Source organism: Pseudomassariella vexata (genome assembly GCF_002105095.1).
Source record: "Pseudomassariella vexata strain CBS 129021 chromosome Unknown BCR38scaffold_1, whole genome shotgun sequence".
NCBI classification, from domain to species: domain Eukaryota; kingdom Fungi; phylum Ascomycota; class Sordariomycetes; order Amphisphaeriales; family Pseudomassariaceae; genus Pseudomassariella; species Pseudomassariella vexata.
In genome coordinates, this window is record NW_024467956.1 from 2,625,067 (window position 1) to 2,647,693 (window position 22,627).

The window sequence follows — 22,627 nt, forward strand, 5'->3', positions numbered from 1 at the left end:
ATGGAACAGGCAGGACGGGTATCCGCAAGCCCCCGTTTGAATACGCAGGGCTTGACCCGGAGCCCGAGTGTTAGTTCTACGAGGTCTCCGGCCCTTACGCCCGGCCTGTTACCCCATCACCAGGACACGAACTCCCTGTTGGTCTGCGTGGCCGAGGAGTTCTTCAGCAAGGCACGGAAAGATGTTTTGAAAGTGGCGGACTCCTTGGATGCTCAACGAGTCCACGAATACCAGAAACTCATTGCGACGGGCTTAGGGTGCTTAGAGACGGTCTTGAGCAGTAATAAGCTCGCCCCACGCCTCGAAGCAAAACTGCAACTCCGATATGCGAGTATACTATGCGAGGAAACGAACAATATCATGGAGGCCGAAACTGCCTTGACGAAAGGCATAACTCTTTCTGACAAGGTGAGATACCGCGCTGCGCATCTGTCATTGTCCGTACTGACCGTTGCGTCAGTATCGCTTTTATGACTTGAAGTATTTGATGCAGTTCCTTCAGCTGAAAATGCTGTCTCAAAGGAAAGGCAAAGCTGCCATGATCACAGTCGATAAGCATATCGAAAACGCCGAGCTGTACGTTGCGTCCGACCGTTCCCACTTATCTAGTCCGTGCTAAAGTGACTCAGGTTAAAGCATACGCCCTGGGTATATGCTTTGAGATTCTTCAAGGCCTCATTGTATCTTCAGTCGGCGAATCCTTCAGACTTGCATGCCATCGATAACTTGAAGGCCATTATCAACCTGGCCCTTCAGCGCGGGGATACCGTCATCTTTGTAGTTGCGTCTCTGCTCGAGGGCCTAAGCTTGCTGAAGAACATGAGAGACGATGCCTTCGTGCGAATCCAACATTGCATTGCCCAGTCGCAAAAGTACCAGCTAGATCCCTCCATACACATTCCGCAAATTGACATATTAGCCCTCATGCTGGATTTTGCCTGCAGTCTTCACCAGAAGTCGCCGCAGATGATCGTTCAGAAGATGAAGGCCTTGCAAATTCGGATGGATGTCTCGATAAACCAAGACTCCTGGAGTCTATCTGACACGGAAATAGCACTTCCGATCAGGAAACAATCGAGCAATGTGCAGGTCATAAGCGAAGATACCCGGGCTGTCTTGAGGCCGGGCAACGAGGGTGATGGATGTGATTACCTCACAATGTCTTTCTGGAGCAAAATAGAGGCATTTGTCATGACGTACGCGACGAGTCGATCGAGTGGCCTAATACATGCTAACCGGGTGCAGATATACATACAGCGGCATTGGCGTATTGTATCAAAATCCTCGCAATGACACAAAAATGTTCGACATGTGGAATGAAGCACTTGCGCAACTAGCAAAGAGTAAGCCTACTCGCATACATGGGTTTGCATCTCTAACACCTACCTAGATGCACACAAGATGAGGAGCCACCCAACGTCTCTTCAAGCGGCGATTCGAAGTGCAGATTGGCGGAGAGAATTAAAATGCTATCTTCAGATATTGCGAGGTCTTCATCTGGCAACGCATTGCCGATGGGGTGACGTGCAGAAATGCGTCGAAGAACTGGAGAACCTGGTTCCGATCCCTTTAGAAGGAGTTGTTGGCCTCTTTTCGGTTTACCTGTCGGGCGTTTACCAGCAAGGCCTTGGGAATCTGCTGAGCGCTGACTCAATCTTCAGTAACCCGGTTCTCAGTCTGGATAACCACGGCAAGGTTACAAGTTCTGGTTCTGAGGTGCGTATACTAGCCGCGTTCAATCGTATATGGATCATGCAGCATCCCGATCACCGGAACGACATGTTGACGAACGAGCTGGTGGAACAATTGCGCCTGTTGTGTCCAGACCACCCCAACCGAGAAATGCGTCTCATCTGGAATCTTTTGCAAGCCGCAACGCAAACCAACCCTCCCATTCCCGTGACAACAGCGAAGTCGCATTTGTCACATGTATTACACGAGAGCAAGGCTCTTGGCGACGTTCAGACGCTGTCGATAGCGCTGAACCTTATACGGGCAAAGCTCTTTCAGAACATTGTTGGAGATCAAGCAGTCAAAAGCGCAAAAGCAGGTGCATCGCAGGCTAGGAAAAGCGGCAACGTCTTGTGGATCAGCGTAGCAGATAATTTGCTTGCGCAATCGTACGAGGTTCAGGGACAGATGGACGAAGCGCAAAATTCATTCAGCACCGCGGTGCAATACGCGAATGAGGCGATCAGGCGTCGGGAAGACATTGATAAACATGAGTGAGTAGTGGCGATTCTGCCTGGGCGGAGGCAATCTGAACGAAAGCACGAGAGTTTGGTCATTGGAAGGAATGTACAGATGTACAGATTACGGAGCACCGGGCATGGGATGGCGTTACGGAATATTTCATGGCACGAATGCCGGTGCTATGTATTCGTGGGATTTGTTGTCAAAAAGGCCAGGAGGAACACTGGCCGGTATACCCTCTTGTGATCACTGCTAGCGAGCTTTGCAATGCGATCCTGATGCCACGGTTTCGCAGCCGCAGGACCAAACAACACTTACAAGTTTTGTCAGTTTGCGTCACAACCTAAGAAAGTGCACTGCAGCGCGTGGATAGTCCCGACGGATCGTTTGCCACACCGAGCCTTTACACCAAGTTTGATCGTGTCGGCTTTCATCAACATCCATCCGCAGTCGTCAATTTACATTCGACCACTGCTCTGTGCTTACTTATGTACATACATCCTTACATGCAGCCTCCTCCTAAGCTGCTCCACCCCTCAGTCAGGACCAATCCTACCTCTTTCGACGATGCACATCGTGTTTCTCCCTGCAAGCGTATCCTACAGAGCATGCAGAAAACCACGAATCGTTCGTTTCTACTCGTGCGGGTTGCGAAACAACACACCAAACGCAACGAACAAACGAACCGGCCCGCCTGCACGGGGTGGAGGGGTGTTCTATTTGACCAAATTGATCAGGTCTTGGCGCGCGGCAGGGAGGCCTGGCCAGCAAGGCCGGTTGACCGGGACGAAGTTCCCTGTGGCGTATTTGGGGGTCGAGGAAACGAAACCCCATCTGCTCGTGAAGTTGGGGACGGATGGCATGTTCTAACTCGCCTTCAAACGAGTGCCACGACGACGGACAGCCAGCCGGGGCAACAGGCTTTGGGCGTGACAGCAGACCCACCCCAGTAGAATAATACGTACGCAGTCCACGTTTCGGGAACTGCAACGGTAAGGGTTGGTTGGGATTGGTTGCAAACCGCGATCCTTTTATTTTTTTTGTTTTTTTTAGAAATCCCGCGGTCGTATGCAGAGAAAACCACGATGCTACGCTAGCGCCATGTTTGTTTGTTGCGGTCGTTGGCTGGCTCGTCAAAAAAGCTAGGGTCGTTATAGAGCCTCCAATATCGAAACGCCAAGATTCAATGATGATTACGGCGGGGGTGAGAATGGCAATCTTGTGTGTGTGTCACGCTGCTAGGGATCGAAGCCCGCCCGGCACACGTAATCAAATGTGGTTAGAGAACGTGTGGGTAGTAGCATAGTAGTCAAGGTAGTGTGCCTGGTCGGTTGGCGGTGGTCATTGGATGATATCCTCCTATTTCCGAAGTAATTTTATACCAATCTGTTGGTATCTACATGGCTATACACGATCTAGACTAGGGTCACCAGCTTCAGCCATAGGGTCAAGTTTTATTGCACTCTCACAGTCGCATCTGCACGTGGACGCATCTGGAGATTTCAAGATGTTTCGCTGCAAGGGAAGTGGACAATACGATCACAGGCAAGGGAGCTGGCGATATCTTGATGTGAGCGTTTCGATGCAAGGACTAATTCGTGTTTGATATCCTTGTTTACAGATGACGAGGCTGTTACAGAACGGGACGACTTACGTCACCGTATATGCTCTTAACGAGCAAAATAGGTACAAGAGAAAGGCCATATGGTACAGGAACGATTGGGTATTCGGGAAATGTGGACAAAAAACATTGAGTAGGTGTAACGGAAGACAATTCAGACCGCCAAATGGACCGAAATCACATCGCTTCCTCCGTGTCTTTGAGCTTTTGCGAGACAAATCCAAACATAAGTTAAAAATCAAATAAACGCCGGTTGTATCTGCATAGCTCGTAGCTCTCGTTACGAATCGGCGTAGCATAATCAAACAGCTGCCGTCACTTGTGTTGCTTGAATCGCTGGTAGTAGGCCGTAGACGACGTCGTTTGTCAGGGGGAATCGTGTTTCGAGTGGTTCGATGATGCGGTACATGAGGTTGCTCGATTCAGGGGTATTGGGGGATCGGTAAACCTGGACGCCGGGTATCGGGTCGGCGATTGCGTTTGCTTCCCTGTCGCGAAGAAGCATGAGTTTCTCTGTCCTCTGGTCGAGCAGTGCCTTGTGATCCCTTGCGCTTTGCCAAACCGGCGACAATGCTTCGCACAACTCCTTGGCGATGATGGTTTCCTTGATCGAGTTTGGGATCGAGGATAACGAGCCGCCAGCTGTCATGATGTCAACAGCCTCTACAGCTGCGTACATGGCCATGGGAGTCGGTAGGTATGGAGAGCTCGTCGTGCACCTGGCCACAAACCGGCTGTGCACGATCCCCAGGACGAACATCAAATCGCCTGCGAGAGACAAACTCTTGTGGGCGGCGGTTTCAGGTCGCGGTGATATCGATATGCCCGACTGCACATGGCGACTGAATTGGATCTGGGCAAGAATCAAGAGCAAGTGAAGTGTGACGAGGCAACTCTCGATGCCATCCTCGCATGCCTTGGCCAAATTCGATTCCGAGAAGCCGTATTTCGGCGGGAGAGCTTCCTGGTATTGCCGAAGCCTCTCCGTAATCTTGTCGAGCAATTGCGGGTCGGAATCGGATGTATCAGACCCTCGGGTTTCTCGGTGGATCTTTGCGAGTACCCAGCCCCAAATCTCGACGATATAAAGCAGGTATCCCATGATGCCGACGCCTTGCCGTAAAGATGACTGCCCGCGCACAATATCAAACATGGGAGTTTCGGGGGCGTTCTCAACTCCTTTGTTGAAGAGAGTTTCATCGTAGGGGAGGCGGAGGAAGATGTCATCGGCATTCAGTAGTGTTGGACGACTAGGAAATATCCCATTGGTTCTCTCAAGAATGAAGCAGGAGAAGAAAGTCCTTCTCCTGCTTTCTGCATAGGTAGTCCGATTCATCTGGTAGGGGAAACTCGTTGGGACTGGGCTGGTCGCTTGGTCAAGTTCAAGGTTGTACTGCAGCGACAATCCCCCTGAGATGGCCGCGTTTAGCATCTCGTAGCTATCAAACTCCCTCGAACATGCCAGGTAAAATGTTGAAAGAACCAGTCTAGACTGAACGAGCCGCATGCCGGGGTTGCTCCTCTCGCAGGCAAAGCGGGCCACCTGGGCGTATTCATGGGCAATGTGTTTCGGGCCGCCGGAGACATGTACGCCAAATGCCAACAGGCTATAAAGGAGCGTGAGGTCTTCTGGAGATTTTGTATGAGCATTGTTCTTAACCCAGTCTTTGATGATCTGCGCCGGGAGGAAGCGCAGAGCAGTGGTCTCGATGTGGTTGAAGAAGGATGTAATGATAATGGTGGTGGCTTGAGGATCGGAGACATACGGGTCTGTTTGCCAGGTTCGGCAAAGAATGTCCTCATGTATACGAGGCAAATCCCGCTGTTGCCACGAGTAGTTCTTGGCTTCCGAGGCTTGGAACATCCGCGACGGTTCGCGAGGTGAAGACTCGTAGTGCTGCTCGTAGCCAACTCGCACCCTTTTCAGAGGCATTCCTGGCAGCTCGGGCGAAGGGTGGGATAAACTCGTGGTTCTAGGGGAAATAGAAGTGCTCGAGGTACTTCGGGGTCTGGCGTGTTCCAGTTGTCTTGGATGCATCCCGAGTTGTCTCGGTTCGTCGTGCTCGCCTGGCGAAGTGATTGGAGAGGTGTTGTGTCCGCCTCGGGGACTTAAAAAAAAGCGTCAGTGTATATGCCTTTATCAAGCCTCGTTCCACAACTTACGCATTCTTGAACTTGCATACCCTGCCGAACTTTTCGCATTGAACACAGCGAGGAAAGTCGGGATCGCACTTGATCTTCTTCTCGCGGCATGTCAGGCACGCAATCGCGAGACGCTTCCTAGGTTTCCCAGCCTTCGTAACACCCCAGTGTGCATTAACTTGTTCCCCGTCTATCACTGTCTTGCAGTGCGAGCCATCATCGTAGAAGTAGCACAGGCCTTCCCCTTGCACTTCCGCCTGTCGTACGAAACGGGGAAGGAAGTGCGTCCCTGTCCAGATCTTGGGCCCTAAACCATCCTTGACTGGCATGCCTTCACAAGTACCCCCAGCTGTCGACGTTGGAGACAGACTGGGCTGGCCTGGATGCATCTGGCCGTGTTCCCTGGGCCCAGAAACGGATTCATGGCTCGTCTTGTGCGCAAGCTCAGCAAAAGAGAAACGGTCATTGACTGGCCGAAATGACGACGCCGAATCCCGGCTGCTGAAGACATACTCTGATCGCCTAGGGTCTGCATGGCTGGAGTGACTGGGCCATCGACCACTCAACGCCGATTCTTGTCGTGGTCCACCGTGTGTCTGTTCGAATTCGCGGGTTCTCGGGGACGTAGGTCCAGGATACTGGGGTCTACTGGAGGGTAAAGGGGTGCGGGCACGTTCCGAATCCAGCCTCGGCTCGTACATGCTGCGTGGTTGTGCCGCCGGCATCGGCACGGGCGGGAAGTAGGAGTTGGAGTAGGACCTCTCCGGGTTTGTGGATGCCGAATGGGGCCGGTCCAAGGGCGAGTATAGAGGACTCGGTCGGTCTGAAACTGGCGAGTGCACTGGACGCATCTGATTAACTGGGCCGAATATGCTGCTCAGCGATGGCAGCTGCAGTCGAGGGGCGCCCTGGCTGTCCACTCTCGGCGTCCGGCTCTCTTCGGAACCCTTCCCAGCCGACATTTCGGGCTTGCTGCTATGATCATAGCTGGACATGGGAGGAGATATAGGCCGCGTGGCTTTCCCGGACCAATCTTCGGAGGGCCTGGACGAGTGTGACGAGTAACTTGGGCTCCCCAGGTCGGGGGGAGGCGTGTCTGGTATAGCCAAGGGACGTGGAAGGTCTGACCTAGAAAATATCCCCATTGAGAGAGTGTTCGTCAAGTCGACTAGCTCTCTGGCATATCCCGTATCGCGCCAGGAGGTTTGCTCTTTATCTAATGTAAAATGGTGTTGAGGCGTGTTAGTCGTTCGAGAACCTGCCGGATAAAGGTCCCTTGGCGGCGCGGCTGTGGACGAGGACACCTTTGGTGCTGAAGTCGTAGGGTTCGATGTTGCGTGCGGTCCAACTTCCGGGTAATTGAACAAATGGGACGTCGGAAGCTTGGAGCGACGTCGAGGCGCAATGGGCTTTTAGTTCGAAGGGCCGCCTGTTGGTCCCCGAGGGCAAGTCGGCAACTGATGTAAGAGGGCCAGAGAAACTACTCCAGCCAGCAACGGTAACTTGTGTGGGCAGGCGGCAAAAGTAAGCAACCGCACACATATATGGTTCCTCGGTGTCACTCGGGGGTATAGCCGCAAGAATGGGCCGAGTCAGCGAGAAAAGTGATTCGAGGAGAAAGGAACAAGACGTGATAATAGGAGGGGATAACGGGAAAGATGTAGTCCTGTTCCTGCAACTACTGGAGTGACCCACAAGCTTAACTTGGTTCCTTCCAGGGCACCTGGTCGGGTCGTGGCTTGACATACGTATAGAAACGAGAGATAGAGTAGTAGAGCTGGGTTGGTGGCTGTCGGCACCGACGGCATAATAGAGTATCGGTTCTTGGCATCTGTATTGGAGCGCAGGTACTTACTTTCATCAACGCAATGTACCGCACCCAAAAGACCAGGCACAACGTATGCAGGACCACTTTGGGAGGGGGGAGGAGCCAGGCTGGCACGGTGACAGTTGCCTCACATGGGTAGGTAGCAGTGGCTGAAGAAGGCAATGCCCAAAAACCCAAACTTGAATGGCAACGACAGGGTGATATAGGGGAGACAGGTACATAGTCAGGAGATGCAGCACTAGAAGGAAGCTTATGACCTACTGTGACCCGTTTGGTACGCACTGCGGCGTTGGTAGTCAGGGGCTCCTAGACAACTGGAGCGGGTTGAGGGCCAGTGTGAAGCTGGATTGCCATGATAGATTGTGTCTTGTGTGCAAATAGCGTGAAGGATGATGACAAGCCTGACGGGGCCGTGGCATCGACTGGGGATGCACATCCCATGTGGGCTTGCACTTGCACTTCTTCATGAACTAGCTCGGCTGCATGTACCGGTACGAAGTACCAGATAATTGTCGTTGGCATAACCCTGAGCAGGGATACCCAAAGGCCTGTCTAGGACCACATATCTAGAGGCCGGGCATATGGGGGTAGGAGACGAGATTGGGAGGATCCTGTTCATGGGTAAGCCAGAATTACGGATGGAAGTCTCACGCGCTTCTGGCAGGGGACCCGGGACTTGTCTGTCGTGGTTTCCACATAGCTCAGAACTTCAGACGACAGGGACAAGAAAAAGTGAGAAAAAAGCCGGGGCCGTCAAGAGGCACAGCAATACGGATACGGGCCCATGAACAGCATATGGATGTGGCTGAATAGAGAACTCCATCATTTTAGCATGGCGAATCCTTATAGAGAGGAATGTCGCATCAGTCCCTTTGAGATGGCGTTATGGTTCCATGGTTCTCAAGTTGCAAAGTACGTCGGGTGGCACGGAATTTGACTAAAGTACCTACGTACCGGCAAAAATTGGGAAGCCACAATCAATACCCCGACGTGAAGCAAGTGCCTGAAGGTGCTAAACCTCAACTAAAGGCGCAATAAAATGATCGGTCTGTACATAATGCGGCAATGCACGTAATGGCCCTCGGCGCCATTCATTATCAATCAAATGCAAGCCGCTGCCGAGTGCACCTTAGTTGCATCGCAGAAAAAAAAATGAGGGTTGGTTCACAGTCGCCTCAGGTTCGTCCTTTCTTTTTAGATGAAGATTACATTAAGACTCCTAGAAGGTATATTAGACGGCTAATAAGGTGCATTGAGCGCCGGCAGGTCTGCTTTATCAGCCTAGCGTCTTCTCGTCTAGTGTCTTCCCAACGCCCTGGGTGCACTGTACGATGAAGGCGGGAAGGGGGAGGGGAGGGGGTGAGGAAATGGCGTGCGCTAGGTATAGACCGATTGGAGATGGGACGGGATGGATGGAGGGGGTCGGCCAGAGCTCTCGGACGTCCACCTGAGGAATCCTGGGCCAGAAGTCGTCTGACAATCTCATTACTTTGGTAAACGTCCGCATTAGCGATGTCCCTCCCGGGGTGCTTTCGGCGGACGGTGTATGGTGGACCACTTTGCCAAACGAGCTGCTCAAGCCGCGGTGCAAGAACTGCTGATATGAGAGGCGTGCGCCAACGGGATATCTGTAGCCGTCTTCGCCGCTAACAGCCCAAGAGGCTAATTGGCTCGCGCTACCCAAACACTCGGAAAGTAATTGGGTAGCACTGGAAGAATAACGCGCAAAGAATACGCAGCTCCCATCTCCACTATGCCCACTTGTAAAAGGCGACTTCGCAAAATACGGCACAGCCAGAAAAAGGCTCCTCCGGCCAAACTTTACAAGTCGAACGAGACCCGCCTTCGCTAAGCCGACCCTTCTACGGACTGGACTCCTGAGCTAGGAGCAGTTGGGAAGCTGGCAGGTTCCCAATTCCATCGAGATAATCCAAGCCTTGGTCACTTGCGCCAGCAATATGCATGCCACAAGGGCCGACGGAGGTTGTGACTTAGTGTCATATAGTGTGTTGGGGTTATAGATAGATGGCTGTCAGAAGATCGCCAAACGATGGAGCGCCCACCTGTTGACTTGACGAGCCGAGGCTTGGGAACGTCAAGGTGAAATTGCCGACAGAATTTTTCTTCTAATTTTGAACTCTGTCAGATTGTTGAGTGGGTTCGCTCGGTCTAGACGGAAAGGACAGAGAGGTTTCCCAGACTGCTTGGTTCTTGGCCCTGGGGATCATCACGTATGAGGTACGATGCGGAGTAATTATCTGGCGGGGAGTTGACGTGGGTCAACCCGAGATCAACATCTCTGTTCTTGCAAGAGAGAAATGCCTCCCGTCCCGACCTGAACTGTACTTGTTTAGTTATTTGTGCAACGTTATACAATGCCAACGCTACAGATATGGTGGGTGATAGGGTTGCATTGTCTTGTTGCCGCGACTGCGGCGTTTATAACGACGAATATTTCCATGCAGCCGCAAGCGCAATGGCCCTCGGTAAAATCGACGGATCTATTTTACTTTTTGACAAGGAACCAACACCTGCGATCGCGGTACGCAAGGACGTAAGACGATGGCACAGAAAAAAGGCAGAGAGGCACAGGCTGCAGGCAGCAAAGAGAAACTTGATTTTCAGCGTTGCGTCGACGTCAATGGCACCGTTTGCTCATCTGACCAGATGCAAGTAGAGATAAACTGTTCAGGCCCGATAAAATAGTTGTATCATCCGCCCGTCGTGCAAAGGCCACGATGTGGGTTAGTGGTTCCTCAGCCACACACATGCCGTAGCAGCTGTCATTGGCTCAAATTGCCTCAACGAGCAGGCACTACCGGAATTGGTTACCTGCAGGAGACTATGACAATACTCAAATAGGCTACCCTCTTCCATTCGTGCGAACCAAGCATGATTTTCCAGGGAAGTTGGGAATGCGGTTGGCGCTTGAAAGTTGCAGCGCTCTGGCGATGACAATTGTAAGCGACTGAGGCCGGCGGCCCATTCGTTAGATGATGTACCTTTGCCTCTGTGCGGAAACGGCAGTTTTGGGACCATCGTGCCATTTCCTAGTTCCCCATCTCTTCCCCAGCGGCAATTACGGATTGGCTTACCAGCAGTTGGACAGATACAAAGTAGCACAGGCAAGTACAACACAGTTCAGGGTTGGCGCAGGGTAGAGTACTTGAAACCAGTCGGCTGAGTGACCGAGTGGCCGCTGAAAACGATTACCTATTACCGTCCCAGTCACCGCCCAGGCCGCTGCACGCATACTCGGTGAGGTCTGCAAATGAGACTTTGCACTGATGATGGGGCCGGTCAGACCCTCCCTTCGAGCGACAGCCTGTGGTACCAGCGATGGATAGGCAGTTGGGATTGATCGTCCCGTTGCTCGAACAGGGGGTTGTGAAACGGTGAAGGACCGGTTTAAAAAGGAGAGCCTCCCTGTGTAAAAACCCAATTAAAAAGACGACGTGACGACATCAAATACTGTTGTGTAAATTGACGTGCCCGACAACCTTTGCTTGTGAATAAAGGAGACGAGCCTTTGCAAATGTAGGAAGTTAGAGAACATTTCGTCTCTCCCACTCTGGGTTCCCGTCAATGACTGACACGTTCTGTGCTTTCCTTTTACTAGGTTGGAGGCCAAAATAAAACCACCCGCGCGTCAGGTAGTTGCACGGGCCAAATCAAGCCAGATACATAGTATTTCATCTGCCCGCTGCCAGACCCGCAGGTTCGTTACTGGGGAGGTTCTCTTTGCCCCTCAGACCTCGTAAAATGAGAGAAACCTCCATCATCTTAAAGATTCACTTAAGATCGACAACTTTGGGCTGTGTGGCAGGGGCCACGTACATACGCTTGGCCCAAGTCAGTGCAGCGCAAAATAGCCAGGGAGTTACGGAGTGCTGCCGAGCGATGTGGCCTTACTCCTGGTCGTAGATGCAATGTACCTCTACGACTGGTCCTCCCCGCATCCGGAGTCCAGACAACAGCTCTCTCTCGCAAGGGTCCGTTTACACCGTCGCGCATAGGTTTCATTCGGTCATTCTGCCGGACTAACCGCATGTTCTTGCATAAGATGGGATTGGAAATGACTGGATGACGAGGGGCTTTGTGCACAAGAATATGCCGCACGCTTCGACGCAATTTACCAAACCAGCGAGGATCGAATATGAGACAGAAACTGCACAATGTCTACGCACGCGAAATGATAGACCGGCGGGCAAATATACAACAATGGCAAGAAAAGTAACTATAGAATGGCTTAGTGCAATCCGATGGCTTTATTCGCAGTGCAGTCGTTCAGCAGAACAGTCAAAGCACAAGTAAGAAAAGCTTGGCCGCCGCCGAGTCAGTTCGGCTTTCAGGGCTTCTAGAAGCTTTCGCGTAGACCCTAGCCAAAGCAGCAGGGGGTTCGGGCCCGAAGCAGGGGTCGTATGCGAGATCCCAGAGCTTTCAGTGGTTAGCGACCTGCGAAAACTTCCTCTTTGAGCAGTGATTCCGTTGGTTCGCAGTAACTCTACCAGAAAAACTGATTCCTTAAATCTGCTTTTATCGTCTCAAGGCCGTCGCCATGTATCCCTTTGATGACCGCCACAAGCCGAGTCGGAGCTGAATAAGATGAAGGGCTACATCGTTCCGCAGATACGAGTAGTAGGCTTGGGTATTCCCGAGGCCCACCTGAATACACGTTTTGCGCTGTGGGTCGAGGAGGCGGCTGTTGTCCTCGGTAGCCGGCCATGTTGTCTTGTCTGGCCTCGGACTTGTGATTGTGCCGATCTGCGGCAAATTCATACCTGGGTTTCCGGCATATAACCTGTCCACATAATTGTGCTTTGGCCATGGGCAGCAACTATGCCATTTGCATATCACTGAGGCTCTCCGTCGGAACTGCGACCGAATGATGACTGCTCAAATTATCATAACGGCCCCTCTCCCAAATGAAATTCTTAGATCATTCATTATCCTTACTATGATTCAAGTGGAGTTTGTGTTCCAAGTTGAGTGCAGCGCCATGCCGACAACAGGGCGTGCAGAATAACATAATATACCACGTACACAAGACACTCACACGCGTCAACGCAATACCGCAAGGACAAGGACTGCCCAAGCAAGGGACGAAATGACGCGCTCTTGACCACGATGGAACGCCGCAAACAGAAGGAAACTGTCATGTGGCACGACATCATCGTCATCGCGCCTTGTGGGAGCGCGCGCCCAAATCCCATCTTGCACTACCGCAAAAAGATTCAGCACACAACTGCCGTCCGTTACGTTGCTTCTACGCGAGGGGGGTGGCCTACCAAGGCGGGCAATCAGCAACGATGAGATTCAACGGCACTCCTCTCCGTGGTGATGAGATTTTGTAGGGCTATTTTTAGGCCCAATGATGCAGATAATAACTGTCAATGGCGGTGCGGGTCCAATCCTCTTATGGCACCAAGGTTCCATCGACCGTGCGAGCTGACGGGTGCGGCTGGGGTTTTGCATGCCCCCCGCACCAAAACAAGATTGCCTCAAAAGATTTTGGTTTATTTGTGGCTTCGTTTTGTATGGTAGTATTTTGTGTATTACAACTTTTCAGTCTATAATTTCCCGTGGCGTCATCGGCCAGACCGGCTTCCCTCAACGTCGTGAATATGGGCTCATGGAGTGTTTCATGGTGGAACTAAAAAGATCTCTGCATGCTAGTAGAATTGCTGGAGCCTACGCGACAAAGCACCAGGATGGATCTCCCGTCGAGCCGTTTTCATTGCCGATAACCATTATTAAGCAGTCTGGGGCCGCCTAGTGGAGCCTAGATCCGCCCATATGGACCTTTCCATTCCTACACTATTACCGGATAGGTTCCCTTGGACGTGCTATTGGGGGTTTAATGCAAACTTGCACATCTGCAGTGGTTGTCACGGAACTAAGATGCTGTTACAAGACACACGAACAAACACAGCAAGCCCAGACACCGGACAGTAGACGGATGAGGATGACCAGGCTTGCATGTGACCTGGGCTTTCCCACGAAGACTCAAGAACCCAAGATGCATCAGGATCTGAACCCCCGTCACTCGTGCCCTACAGGGATTCAGATTGCGTTAGATTCGGCATTCCGCTCCGTCAAGGAAGGATCATGGCAGCGGGCCCCGTCTGCACGCAGAACCGACCGGATCATGGTTCTCATTCGCTTCATCACCTGTCTACGCCGCAAACTTGGCGATAAGGGGACGTCTTTCCTACCCTAAGATAGCCGTTTTATTGGAGACCCGAGCCTCACTCCAAAATCAGATTCCGACTTCCCACGTCTCCAACCGCGCAAGCGTCCCCACTTACGATTATACTGCCGTACAAGGCAATTGACGGGTGCGATACCCTGAGCTAGCTGTGGGCCTGACAGCCTGAGGAAGCTACCCTGGACTACCCCTGGACCTTCAGACGGTGCGCTAGCACTAGCGATAGCCGTCTGTGCGTGTGGGTGCTCGCCGGAACTCTGCTGCTGCTACTACCGCTGCTGTTGCTGCAGGTGCAATACCGATGCAATTTCACTGTGCAGCTGGGGAACTCTTAACCGGAATGCCGCCCGAGCCACTCGGAGGTTAGGAATTGCGGGATCCCAAAGCTGTGTTCCTGCAGACCGTACTCGTCACCAGAAGTGGTCAACGACGCGATGCGAATCTTCCTCCCCCCCCTTCCCCCAAAAGAAAACCCAGCCAATACGTCATATCATATTATTGGGGGTTGTGCCGTCACCATACTGCCATCGGCCTAGCACCTCGCATTCGTTTGGTCCAATCTTCTATTAAAAAGTGTGGTTCATGCTCACCATTACTACCCACCTGCGACGGCATATAGACAACAGCCTAGCGCAGAGACGGCACCTCGCGGCACACCGGCACGTGTGTCTGTCGTGTCTGTCGACATTTCAGCTGAAGCTAGTGCCGCTCCTTTGATGAGACTCTAAGCCGCCAAACGAACTACATGCAGCAGTAGTCTTCAAGATCTGCAGGCCATTCGTTTCCTCGTGGGCTGATGGTTAAGGCAAAAGCCACGGTGAAAGTCGCGCCACCAGCGCCAATAGCTCCTCACAAACCGTGGACATTGTTGTCCCCGGCAAGTTTTAGGGGTCAACGAGACTTGAGCCGAACCGTCGGTGGTGGCTTATAGGGTCAATCGCCTTTCCCCGATGACGATCACTGCAAGCAAGATCCACGCCTGATTGGATTCTTCCGCATTAACAATGAAGTCCAAGCCAGCTATGGCAGGTGGTGTCGGGGGAGGTTCCTCAAACCCACTCGTCGGTAGTTTTGTTGTTATTGCCCGGCCGAATGGAATCTCTATCACAGATACCGGTTACATAGCGAGGGTCTTCTCCGTCTAAAGAGGCAAAATGAGGCATTGAAACGTTGGATATTTCCAATTTGTCATGGTGACAGTACAGTGACCTACCCAAATTATCGACGCCAGACCTTTGGCCAGAGGGTGGGGGCACAGTCCTCTAGCCCCGATTCGGGCGAGCCGTAGGCCAGGCTGTCCTGGTAATTCATCCCATCGTGTTCCTCGTGGCTGGGACGCCAATGTTGCCTTTTCGTCGGAACAGCCGCCGTCATTGACAGAACAGAAGGCGTGTTTCGGCATTGAATGTCTTTGGCACAACACAAATCTCGACGATGATGCTCGGGGTGGTATAGTCGACTCTGAGGGTGTTTTCCCAGTTTCTCCTGTCAACGTTGGCCTATCCAACATGTTCTCCGCGAGGCTTGTGACGATGTCTAACCCAATACTTGTCTCGCAAACCTGCTTCTCCTGTCCTTTCCGAATGGAGTTTACGCCAAGCAGCTGCATGCGAGCGGTCCATCATCCGAACATGCTATGTTTGGCAGGGTCTCCAACTGAAAATCCTACTCGCTCAAGCCACATGTCGGGCCGACCACCACGTGGCCGACTCTCTTGACAACTCTTGGGAAATCCAGGTTTGCACGACAACGGCCTCATCGAGCTCTCTGACGATGACATGTGTTCATGTCGGACTCACCCACCACCACCCTGGCACAAATCAAAGTCAGACGAAGTCCCCGCGCCTGGAGCTTGTAAATTAAGGTACCGTCAAACCCCTACCAAGGTCGCATTCAACCCTTTAGCACAGTCGGGTTCGCAGCTTCGGCCGAGATAATGCGTGTTTGGCAGTGGGCTATTCTTAGATTCAGACATCCTGGACGAGGCAGATCGTCCCAGACAGACGACTTCGTTTCCCAATCGACGCAATACTGTACATGCAGGTCGCTGTGCAACCCCCAGGCCCTTGCCCAGTGGCCCAACCCCCGGCCTGCCAGGACACACAACGAGAAAAGGATTGATGAAATGATATGCGTCGACCAAACAAGAGCTTGTGATTGAGGGAATTATTATGCCCGGCCATTTCTCCGTCGAGGCTCACCGTTTTACCACTGAAGGGTATTGATTGCGGTGACATCAGCCTTCGCATTCGGTTTTCCGATATCTGACAAAGAGAAAAGAGAACAGTCTCGTTCGATATCGAAACTTTCTCCAAACAGAAACTCCCCTCCATGCCACCCCCCTTGAATATTTATTTCCTAATCGGGCTCGGGTGGGGGTGGTTGAACACAGCTAATGGGCGGATTACACCTCCGGCCAGTTAAGCACGGCTTGCCTGTCTTGTTTCGCAAGAACTAACGGGTGAAGCATCACTGAGATCATATCCACCACCCCCCGTTCTCCCAGTTCACATCAAAGCGCCGTATGTGGCTTGGTAGCGTGCTTCTGATCCTCGGGCTTCCTACTAAGCCCCGTCTATCTCTGGCTACAGCTTGTAGCTGTACTAGCGACCGCTTCCAATTGCTAGCTGTGCATGTTTGAACCCTTCCCCCTCTCCTTTTCCTTCATCGATGAAGAATACTCCCGAGATGGAGCATGTGTGGCACAGGAAACTTAGTCAGTAGGACATGCCACTATGGGTCACGATTCCGACTGTCTGGAGCCGACGACATCCGGATATGAACCTAACGAAGGCGACGCAACTGGAAACCCCGTGGTGTCGTTCAAGCAGGATTGGTATGGCTGACTTCATGCAGTGGAGTTTTTGACGTAAGTCCGTATCTCCATCGTTGTCACCCACCTACATAGGGCTACTATGGTGTGTGGGTATTACGCACACCGGCTCATATCGCTCTATCAGTGCTTCGCCTCACCAATGCGTCGGCCGTATGCACCGTTGTGGTCTGGGCTGCCATTTTCTTCCTCCCATGACATCTGATGATGGGGGATAAGACGGGATACGAGTTCGCCTACTAGACAAGTCAGCTTATGATTGTGTTATGTACTAAAATGTTGTGTCTTGTCATTCACTGCCATCCACATGGGTCTCGCTCGCTGGCCGAGCTTCCCCTATCTGAGAACCTTGATTTAAAAAAATCCTAGTCACACCTACCTACACTGACCGTTCGACTCGGCCCAACTAAGAAGGCGATCTGTCTTTAGCCCAGTCATTTGCTATATCTGAGGGATCCCTCAGCAAACGATCCACAGTACCGGGTCTTGTCTTTCGAGTTTCTACCTCGTAGCTTACATGGGATAGGTTACCATCTCATCGACGTGGCGTTTTTGTTTGTTCTCTTCCTCTTTGAGACGACACACTAACGGCTACGACCAGGTTGGCTGCCGGACAGCACTTCGGGTCTTGCGGATAGTTGTCCCGTCCTTTTCATGCAGCTCTGCGGTATTTGGAGTATCAAACTTGTGATTGCTTGGCTCCATGTAAAAAGCTTGACATTGGGTTGTCTTTGTACTTGCGGTCCTCGCGGTCCTCGACATATTGCTGAGAGTCGGGAAGCGGCGGTGGCGGTCTGGCTGGCAATGAGATTAGGCCCGCGTGATGTTGAGGAAGACATTACCCTGCCCATCGGCCTGTCTTGAGCCCACCATCTCCACTCACTCTACTAAGTGCAGGATGAAGTCAGACCCGGACATTAACAAGACATTGCTAGGCTCTGTATTCTGATCCCAGTTTTTGTGTACAGCCTGTGTATCTCAACCCGGTAGGGGGGTTCCTGGGGCACGGCTTTTAGCATGCCACCCATTAATTAGGTGATGTGACCCGATGACTTCCAAATTCGTGGACAAGTCTAGATAGGAGTTTGACGCTCTATAGAACCTAGTGGCTTTGTCGAACGACGTATGACTTCGGGTAGAATCCAACGCCGCTCGTGAGCTCCTAGGTCCTGATACACCTAGTGCTCCTGGTGCTGTTTATCTTGATAGATGTTGTAGCACGAGTCTTTGTAGTGAGAACTGTTTTCAGTGCTATTTCAGTGTAACGAACATGAACACTGTCAATCCCGAGCCTTTTAGTTTCGTGATAATACCTGTCGTGGAACTCGATGCTGTAAATAGCCGCTGGTATCGAGATAGATATTGGGATGCGGCCGCAAAGACGGCCCCCGCGACGCTCGTTGCCCGCCCTATTCCAGTTCAACTATGTACACAACCGTGGGCTTGCCTCGACAACGTCCTTTACATCATGACAATCAGGCTTCTGGTAGGCTCCGACTCATTAGTGCCGGTCTCGTGACTAATAAATTCGTAATCACACTATACTCATACTTCGATCATCGTCGAAGTTACGTCGACTTGAGCGACGTTTCCACCAATGCTCAACCATCCCTTCCCATGCCGCGAAACCCCCAAGTCGAGCCGTCATCGAGCATGATGCAGACCAACAACTACCATCAAGATCAACCATATCCCATCCCATACATCGGCCTCGCCAGCCTAGCCCAAAACCGTTTCCCACCTGTTCCTCCGTTACAGTTGGCTGGAGGTGTGACGTGTACCTATTCGAAAATGGAGAAGGTCGACCTGTCGAAGATACCGCTGCGGTCTATCAACGTTTGCCGTATATGTGAAACACCTGGGCAGGGTACATACATAGCACAAGCCAAAGATGCGTACGGTCAAGAGCCATCATTGATCCCACCGTGGGGTGGGAAGACGAAGTTCTACTGCGAATCGTTCCGGACTTCAGGGGCTTCCGCGTGTACCAACTTACGTTTCGAGTCTAGGGCCCTTCCCCATAGACAAGATCCGGGAGTTGCATAATACACCGCATAGCCCCTTTCGTCTATGGCGTTTCTATTGATGAAGCACGAAGTCTAATTGTGTTCTCGCGCGAGAGAGGGAGCAGTGAAAAAGACCTCGATACATCCACCCGGACCCCAAAGGTCCAACAACTTTGGTACTCGGATATCGCGTTCTACCTGCTGGTTCACAGTCCCATCGTACAACACCTAGGATGTACGCCAATGCCATGTTGCGAGTACTTCGGTTGTTGGTGGGGAATATTTTGCACCATAGTTGAAAACATTTTCGTTGAGATCACCCTCTTGAGTAAGGGGTTTGGCTGAGACCACCGCGTCGCATATCCTACGGAGCCGGCAGTGAAGAAAGCCATCACTGTTGTTGACAAATATCACGGTACCTTTGATCTTCACGTGTTTAACGAATCGATAAAGTCCGATTTAGGCGAGCTCGAATATTCTATAGTGGAACCTCTTATACACTATCATGATAAGTATGCTGCGCTTGTAGAAGCCAAGAACAAAGCGGTTTAGGGTCAGAACTGCGGCATCAAGCTGCTGCTAGCTTGGATCGCCACGAAAAGCAGCCACGGAGACATCATTTCGACTTGATTAGGAGGGGCGGTCCGTTCAGTAGCAAGACACGCGTCGTGGCCTCGGACTACATATATAGAAATAGAAGCAAGCCAAAACACGCCCAATGTCTTTTGATCGCTACCAACTATGTATCCAACCTCCCAGGATGACCTTACTCCGAAAGCCTAGTTACTGCTCTCCTCTACCTGTTGGTAAACATGCCGAACGGAACTCTGACCATGGCCGAATATGCTACATCGGCAAGATTCGTACTTCAAGCATTAATAGATAGGTGCAGTCCCACGCCCACGTTCTGGCAATGGCTGATGGGACTTCGGGCTGCCAAAGTCGGCATACTTCCTTATGTTCCTTACCTCGTCCAAATTTTGCGCATGTGCAATACAAGACGATGGTGCACAAGACCAATCCGCTCCGGACCCTTGAGTGTGTATCCGCTGCAATGGAGTCCCAAGGTTGGCCTGGGGCTTGCATGCTGAACATCACAATCCCTTACGTACTATCAACCTTCTTCAGGCTCAACTTTATCCGCCAGTTGATGAATTCGTCCGTGATGATCCTCCCATGCCCAGCTTCCTCAACTCGGAACACCTCAATAGTCTGTGATTTCGGCTGTCTCCGGATACGCCAGATTCCATCGTCATTAATCACCTGCTTCAACCATTCCAGGAACCCGCTAGCAAAGTTGATACACATGTTTGCGTTCCACGTCTTGACACCGCGCTGGGCTGCCGTGATCGGAATGCTCTCCGTTTTGATCTCCTCGATCTTAGTGAGGATTCCTCGCTGTGAACGGAAACCCACGATGATTCTTGGGACACCGAGCAGGAACGACTGGATCCAGAATTTCATGAGTTTCCGCTCGAAATTCGCCATGCCTCTGTCATCGCGAATCTCGGCGCTGGTCTTGAGTTCGACCCAGTTGATGGGCGCCCCGTGGGCCATAGGCTTGGAATCCCAGACTGGAGGTTGTGTGAGGAACGTCGCCTGTATTTAATTTGTGTAGAGGTACGTACGAGCATCGACTTCACCTCCAAGACACATGATTGTCTTACCGAAACCGGTGCGTACAACTGAGCAATACTAAAAACCGACGTTAAACGACGCAGGTATCGAGCACGAACAGGGCTAGGTACCTGTGCCTTGTTGCTGACAACTTGCTCGTCTCGACTTTCGATGTAGTCTCGACTGGTCTCAGCCCAGGTAGCGGGTAGCGTCGACAGAGTTTCGAATTTGTAACCTGAGCCGTCAGCCCAAGCATTACAACGAGAGGGAGATTGCCTGCGATACCCCAGAATGACATCACATCGGGTGAGAACTGTGGTTGTGATTGCCCGCCACGCTTTGCTTGCTTTTTTTGTTGTTTTCGTTGCTCCTTCATTGACGCCTGCTTATACTCATGGTTCTCCTCGATAAAACTGCTTCAATTCAGCCTCGTGGATATGGGTAGCGAGGATATTCCATGCATACATGCAATCCTTGTTATTCAGATCAGCCTAGTTTCCTCAAATAATAACATCAGAATCGCGCACTTGGTATAGAGTAGCATTCATTTCGAATCTGCACATGCTGCGTTAGAAATTTGGGAAAACGGCGGAGCATGGATATCTTCGTACCCATCTCGGTCCTCAAATGGGGATGACATGATCTGGTCCTGAGTGAGCATCAACTCTCATAAAGGGCAGGGCACTACTGAAGACAAACCTTGGTGATCATCCCCCGCCATGTGACGATCTGCGCATCGATTTTCTTGCCTTCTTCTTCTTCATGGGCCATAATGGTCCGCAGAAGACTATCGAGATGCTCATCTGCAGAGTCATCATGTTTGTCGAACTTGTCAAATCCTTTTGACAAATCGGTACCCAGCTGAGGCGGATAGTACCATTTCATTGACGAGTATCCCAAGTGGAACTCGTGGTTGTCATCGTAGGAGAAGCAAGCTATTTCCTGTTGAAAGGGTCAGTCCGTTGGTGGTGTCATGAAGCCAAACGCATTTGTTTGAAGTGCCGGATAACCGTGCTCCTTTACCTTCGGACGCTTGACAGGGTGGCTATCGCCAGCAAAGCGGGCGACAGGCTGGATGTTAAATTTAGACATAGCTCTATGCCTGCTTATGCTTATGTTGTTGACGATATTTGTGTTGCAAGGGAAAAGAAAGGGAAAAGAAATCTCGTCCATGACACTACGACGAGCTCCCTGAAGCTATGGAGTTGCTTTTTAGATGCCAGTGGAGACCCGCAACAGTGCATGGGAACGCGCCTGGCGTGCAGCTAATCCCTGCCCGGAGCAACGATGGACAACCCCGCAACGTTGCAACTCAAATTATTGCCATTGACTTCATGGAGGAATTGAAGTTGGAAGCTTTGCAATAATTAAGCACCTTCAAGCTACTTTTACACTTCGTTCTCCCGCCAACCCCAGTCCCGAGGTTACCCCTATGAAAAAGACAAAAAAACAAGTATCATTATATATCTTTCCCTCTCTTCAAACAGGGCCCAAATCATGGCCGACCGGCCCCCTCCAGTAACGCGCCCCGGCGCCCCGCGACCAGCGCGCAACAACCACACCGCCGCCACCGGCGTTCGTCGCAACCTCTTTCAGTCGCAACTCACGCGCCGTCCGACACCCGCGTCGTCCAATTCGGCGGAGACGATGCGCTTCGATATCGACGTCCTGTCCGAAGCCGACACATCGGAGATCGTCATCCGCGATCAGAACGGGGAGGTGCAGGTGGGCGACCCGCCGGCGCCGTCGGACGATGAGGCCGAGGTGGAGGCGCTGGATGATGCGCAGGAGAATGAACGTAAGCTCGAGAACACTGGGAAGGAGCTGCAAGGGAGGTCGGGTTAAATTGTGCTGGGAGCTAATTGGCTTTGTAGGGGAGAGACGCAAGCTTGCCGAAGCAGTCAAACATCACCAAATCAACCATAATAGGGCTCCTGCAGAACTGGAAGGTGGGTGATCGTTGTTTCACCATTTGCGCTGATTCTAAGATTGCGTCTAGAAGTTCTCGAAACGTTACGTGCAAGCATGAGGGCACAGGTAGCCGCTTTGGCCGAAGACAATTGGATGTACGAACCAGAAGAGCAGCCACGAGGCCAATGAGCTGTTCTGGAGACGCTCAGGTTGCAACCGTTCTGTTGCACAGACGGGAAAAGCGATCAAGTGGCATCTACCGAAGCGA

The 22,627-nt window shown here is 51.8% G+C and overlaps 6 protein-coding genes across 6 annotated transcripts; 4 read left to right on the forward strand and 2 right to left on the reverse strand.

Annotated features, from left to right (window-relative positions):
• On the forward strand, nucleotides 1–2,229 carry BCR38DRAFT_330180 (cohesin loading factor; the record flags this gene model as incomplete). Its single annotated transcript, XM_040854939.1, has 5 exons — nucleotides 1–408; nucleotides 461–576; nucleotides 630–1,196; nucleotides 1,246–1,365; nucleotides 1,410–2,229. The coding sequence occupies 5 exons, from the start codon at nucleotides 1–3 to the stop codon at nucleotides 2,227–2,229; spliced, it is 2,031 nt and encodes a 676-aa protein (XP_040721210.1).
• A 1,886-nt stretch (nucleotides 2,230–4,115) lies between these two features.
• Nucleotides 4,116–7,101, reverse strand: BCR38DRAFT_331693 (uncharacterized protein; the record flags this gene model as incomplete). Its single annotated transcript, XM_040855083.1, has 2 exons — nucleotides 4,116–5,922; nucleotides 5,978–7,101. 2 exons carry the CDS (start codon nucleotides 7,099–7,101, stop codon nucleotides 4,116–4,118), a joined length of 2,931 nt encoding a protein of 976 aa, XP_040721211.1.
• A 3,133-nt stretch (nucleotides 7,102–10,234) lies between these two features.
• Nucleotides 10,235–10,706, forward strand: BCR38DRAFT_417546 (uncharacterized protein). Its single transcript, XM_040859163.1, has one exon. The coding sequence runs from the start codon at nucleotides 10,261–10,263 to the stop codon at nucleotides 10,459–10,461; it is 201 nt and encodes a 66-aa protein (XP_040721212.1). The 5' UTR covers nucleotides 10,235–10,260; the 3' UTR covers nucleotides 10,462–10,706.
• Nucleotides 10,707–17,963: 7,257 nt separating this feature from the next.
• Nucleotides 17,964–18,954, forward strand: BCR38DRAFT_14733 (uncharacterized protein). The gene has a single exon (XM_040853680.1). The coding sequence runs from the start codon at nucleotides 18,251–18,253 to the stop codon at nucleotides 18,869–18,871; it is 621 nt and encodes a 206-aa protein (XP_040721213.1). The 5' UTR covers nucleotides 17,964–18,250; the 3' UTR covers nucleotides 18,872–18,954.
• Nucleotides 18,955–19,483: 529 nt separating this feature from the next.
• Nucleotides 19,484–21,540, reverse strand: BCR38DRAFT_493102 (RAI1 like PD-XK nuclease-domain-containing protein; the record flags this gene model as incomplete). The annotated part of the gene is made up of 9 exons (XM_040864702.1): nucleotides 19,484–20,405; nucleotides 20,460–20,526; nucleotides 20,580–20,683; nucleotides 20,734–20,864; nucleotides 20,914–20,939; nucleotides 20,961–21,003; nucleotides 21,060–21,091; nucleotides 21,148–21,390; nucleotides 21,472–21,540. 9 exons carry the CDS (start codon nucleotides 21,538–21,540, stop codon nucleotides 19,936–19,938), a joined length of 1,185 nt encoding a protein of 394 aa, XP_040721214.1. The 3' UTR covers nucleotides 19,484–19,935.
• Nucleotides 21,541–21,945: 405 nt separating this feature from the next.
• Nucleotides 21,946–22,548, forward strand: BCR38DRAFT_480123 (uncharacterized protein; the record flags this gene model as incomplete). The annotated part of the gene is made up of 3 exons (XM_040863238.1): nucleotides 21,946–22,246; nucleotides 22,323–22,397; nucleotides 22,448–22,548. 3 exons carry the CDS (start codon nucleotides 21,946–21,948, stop codon nucleotides 22,546–22,548), a joined length of 477 nt encoding a protein of 158 aa, XP_040721215.1.
• Nucleotides 22,549–22,627: the final 79 nt, after the last annotated feature.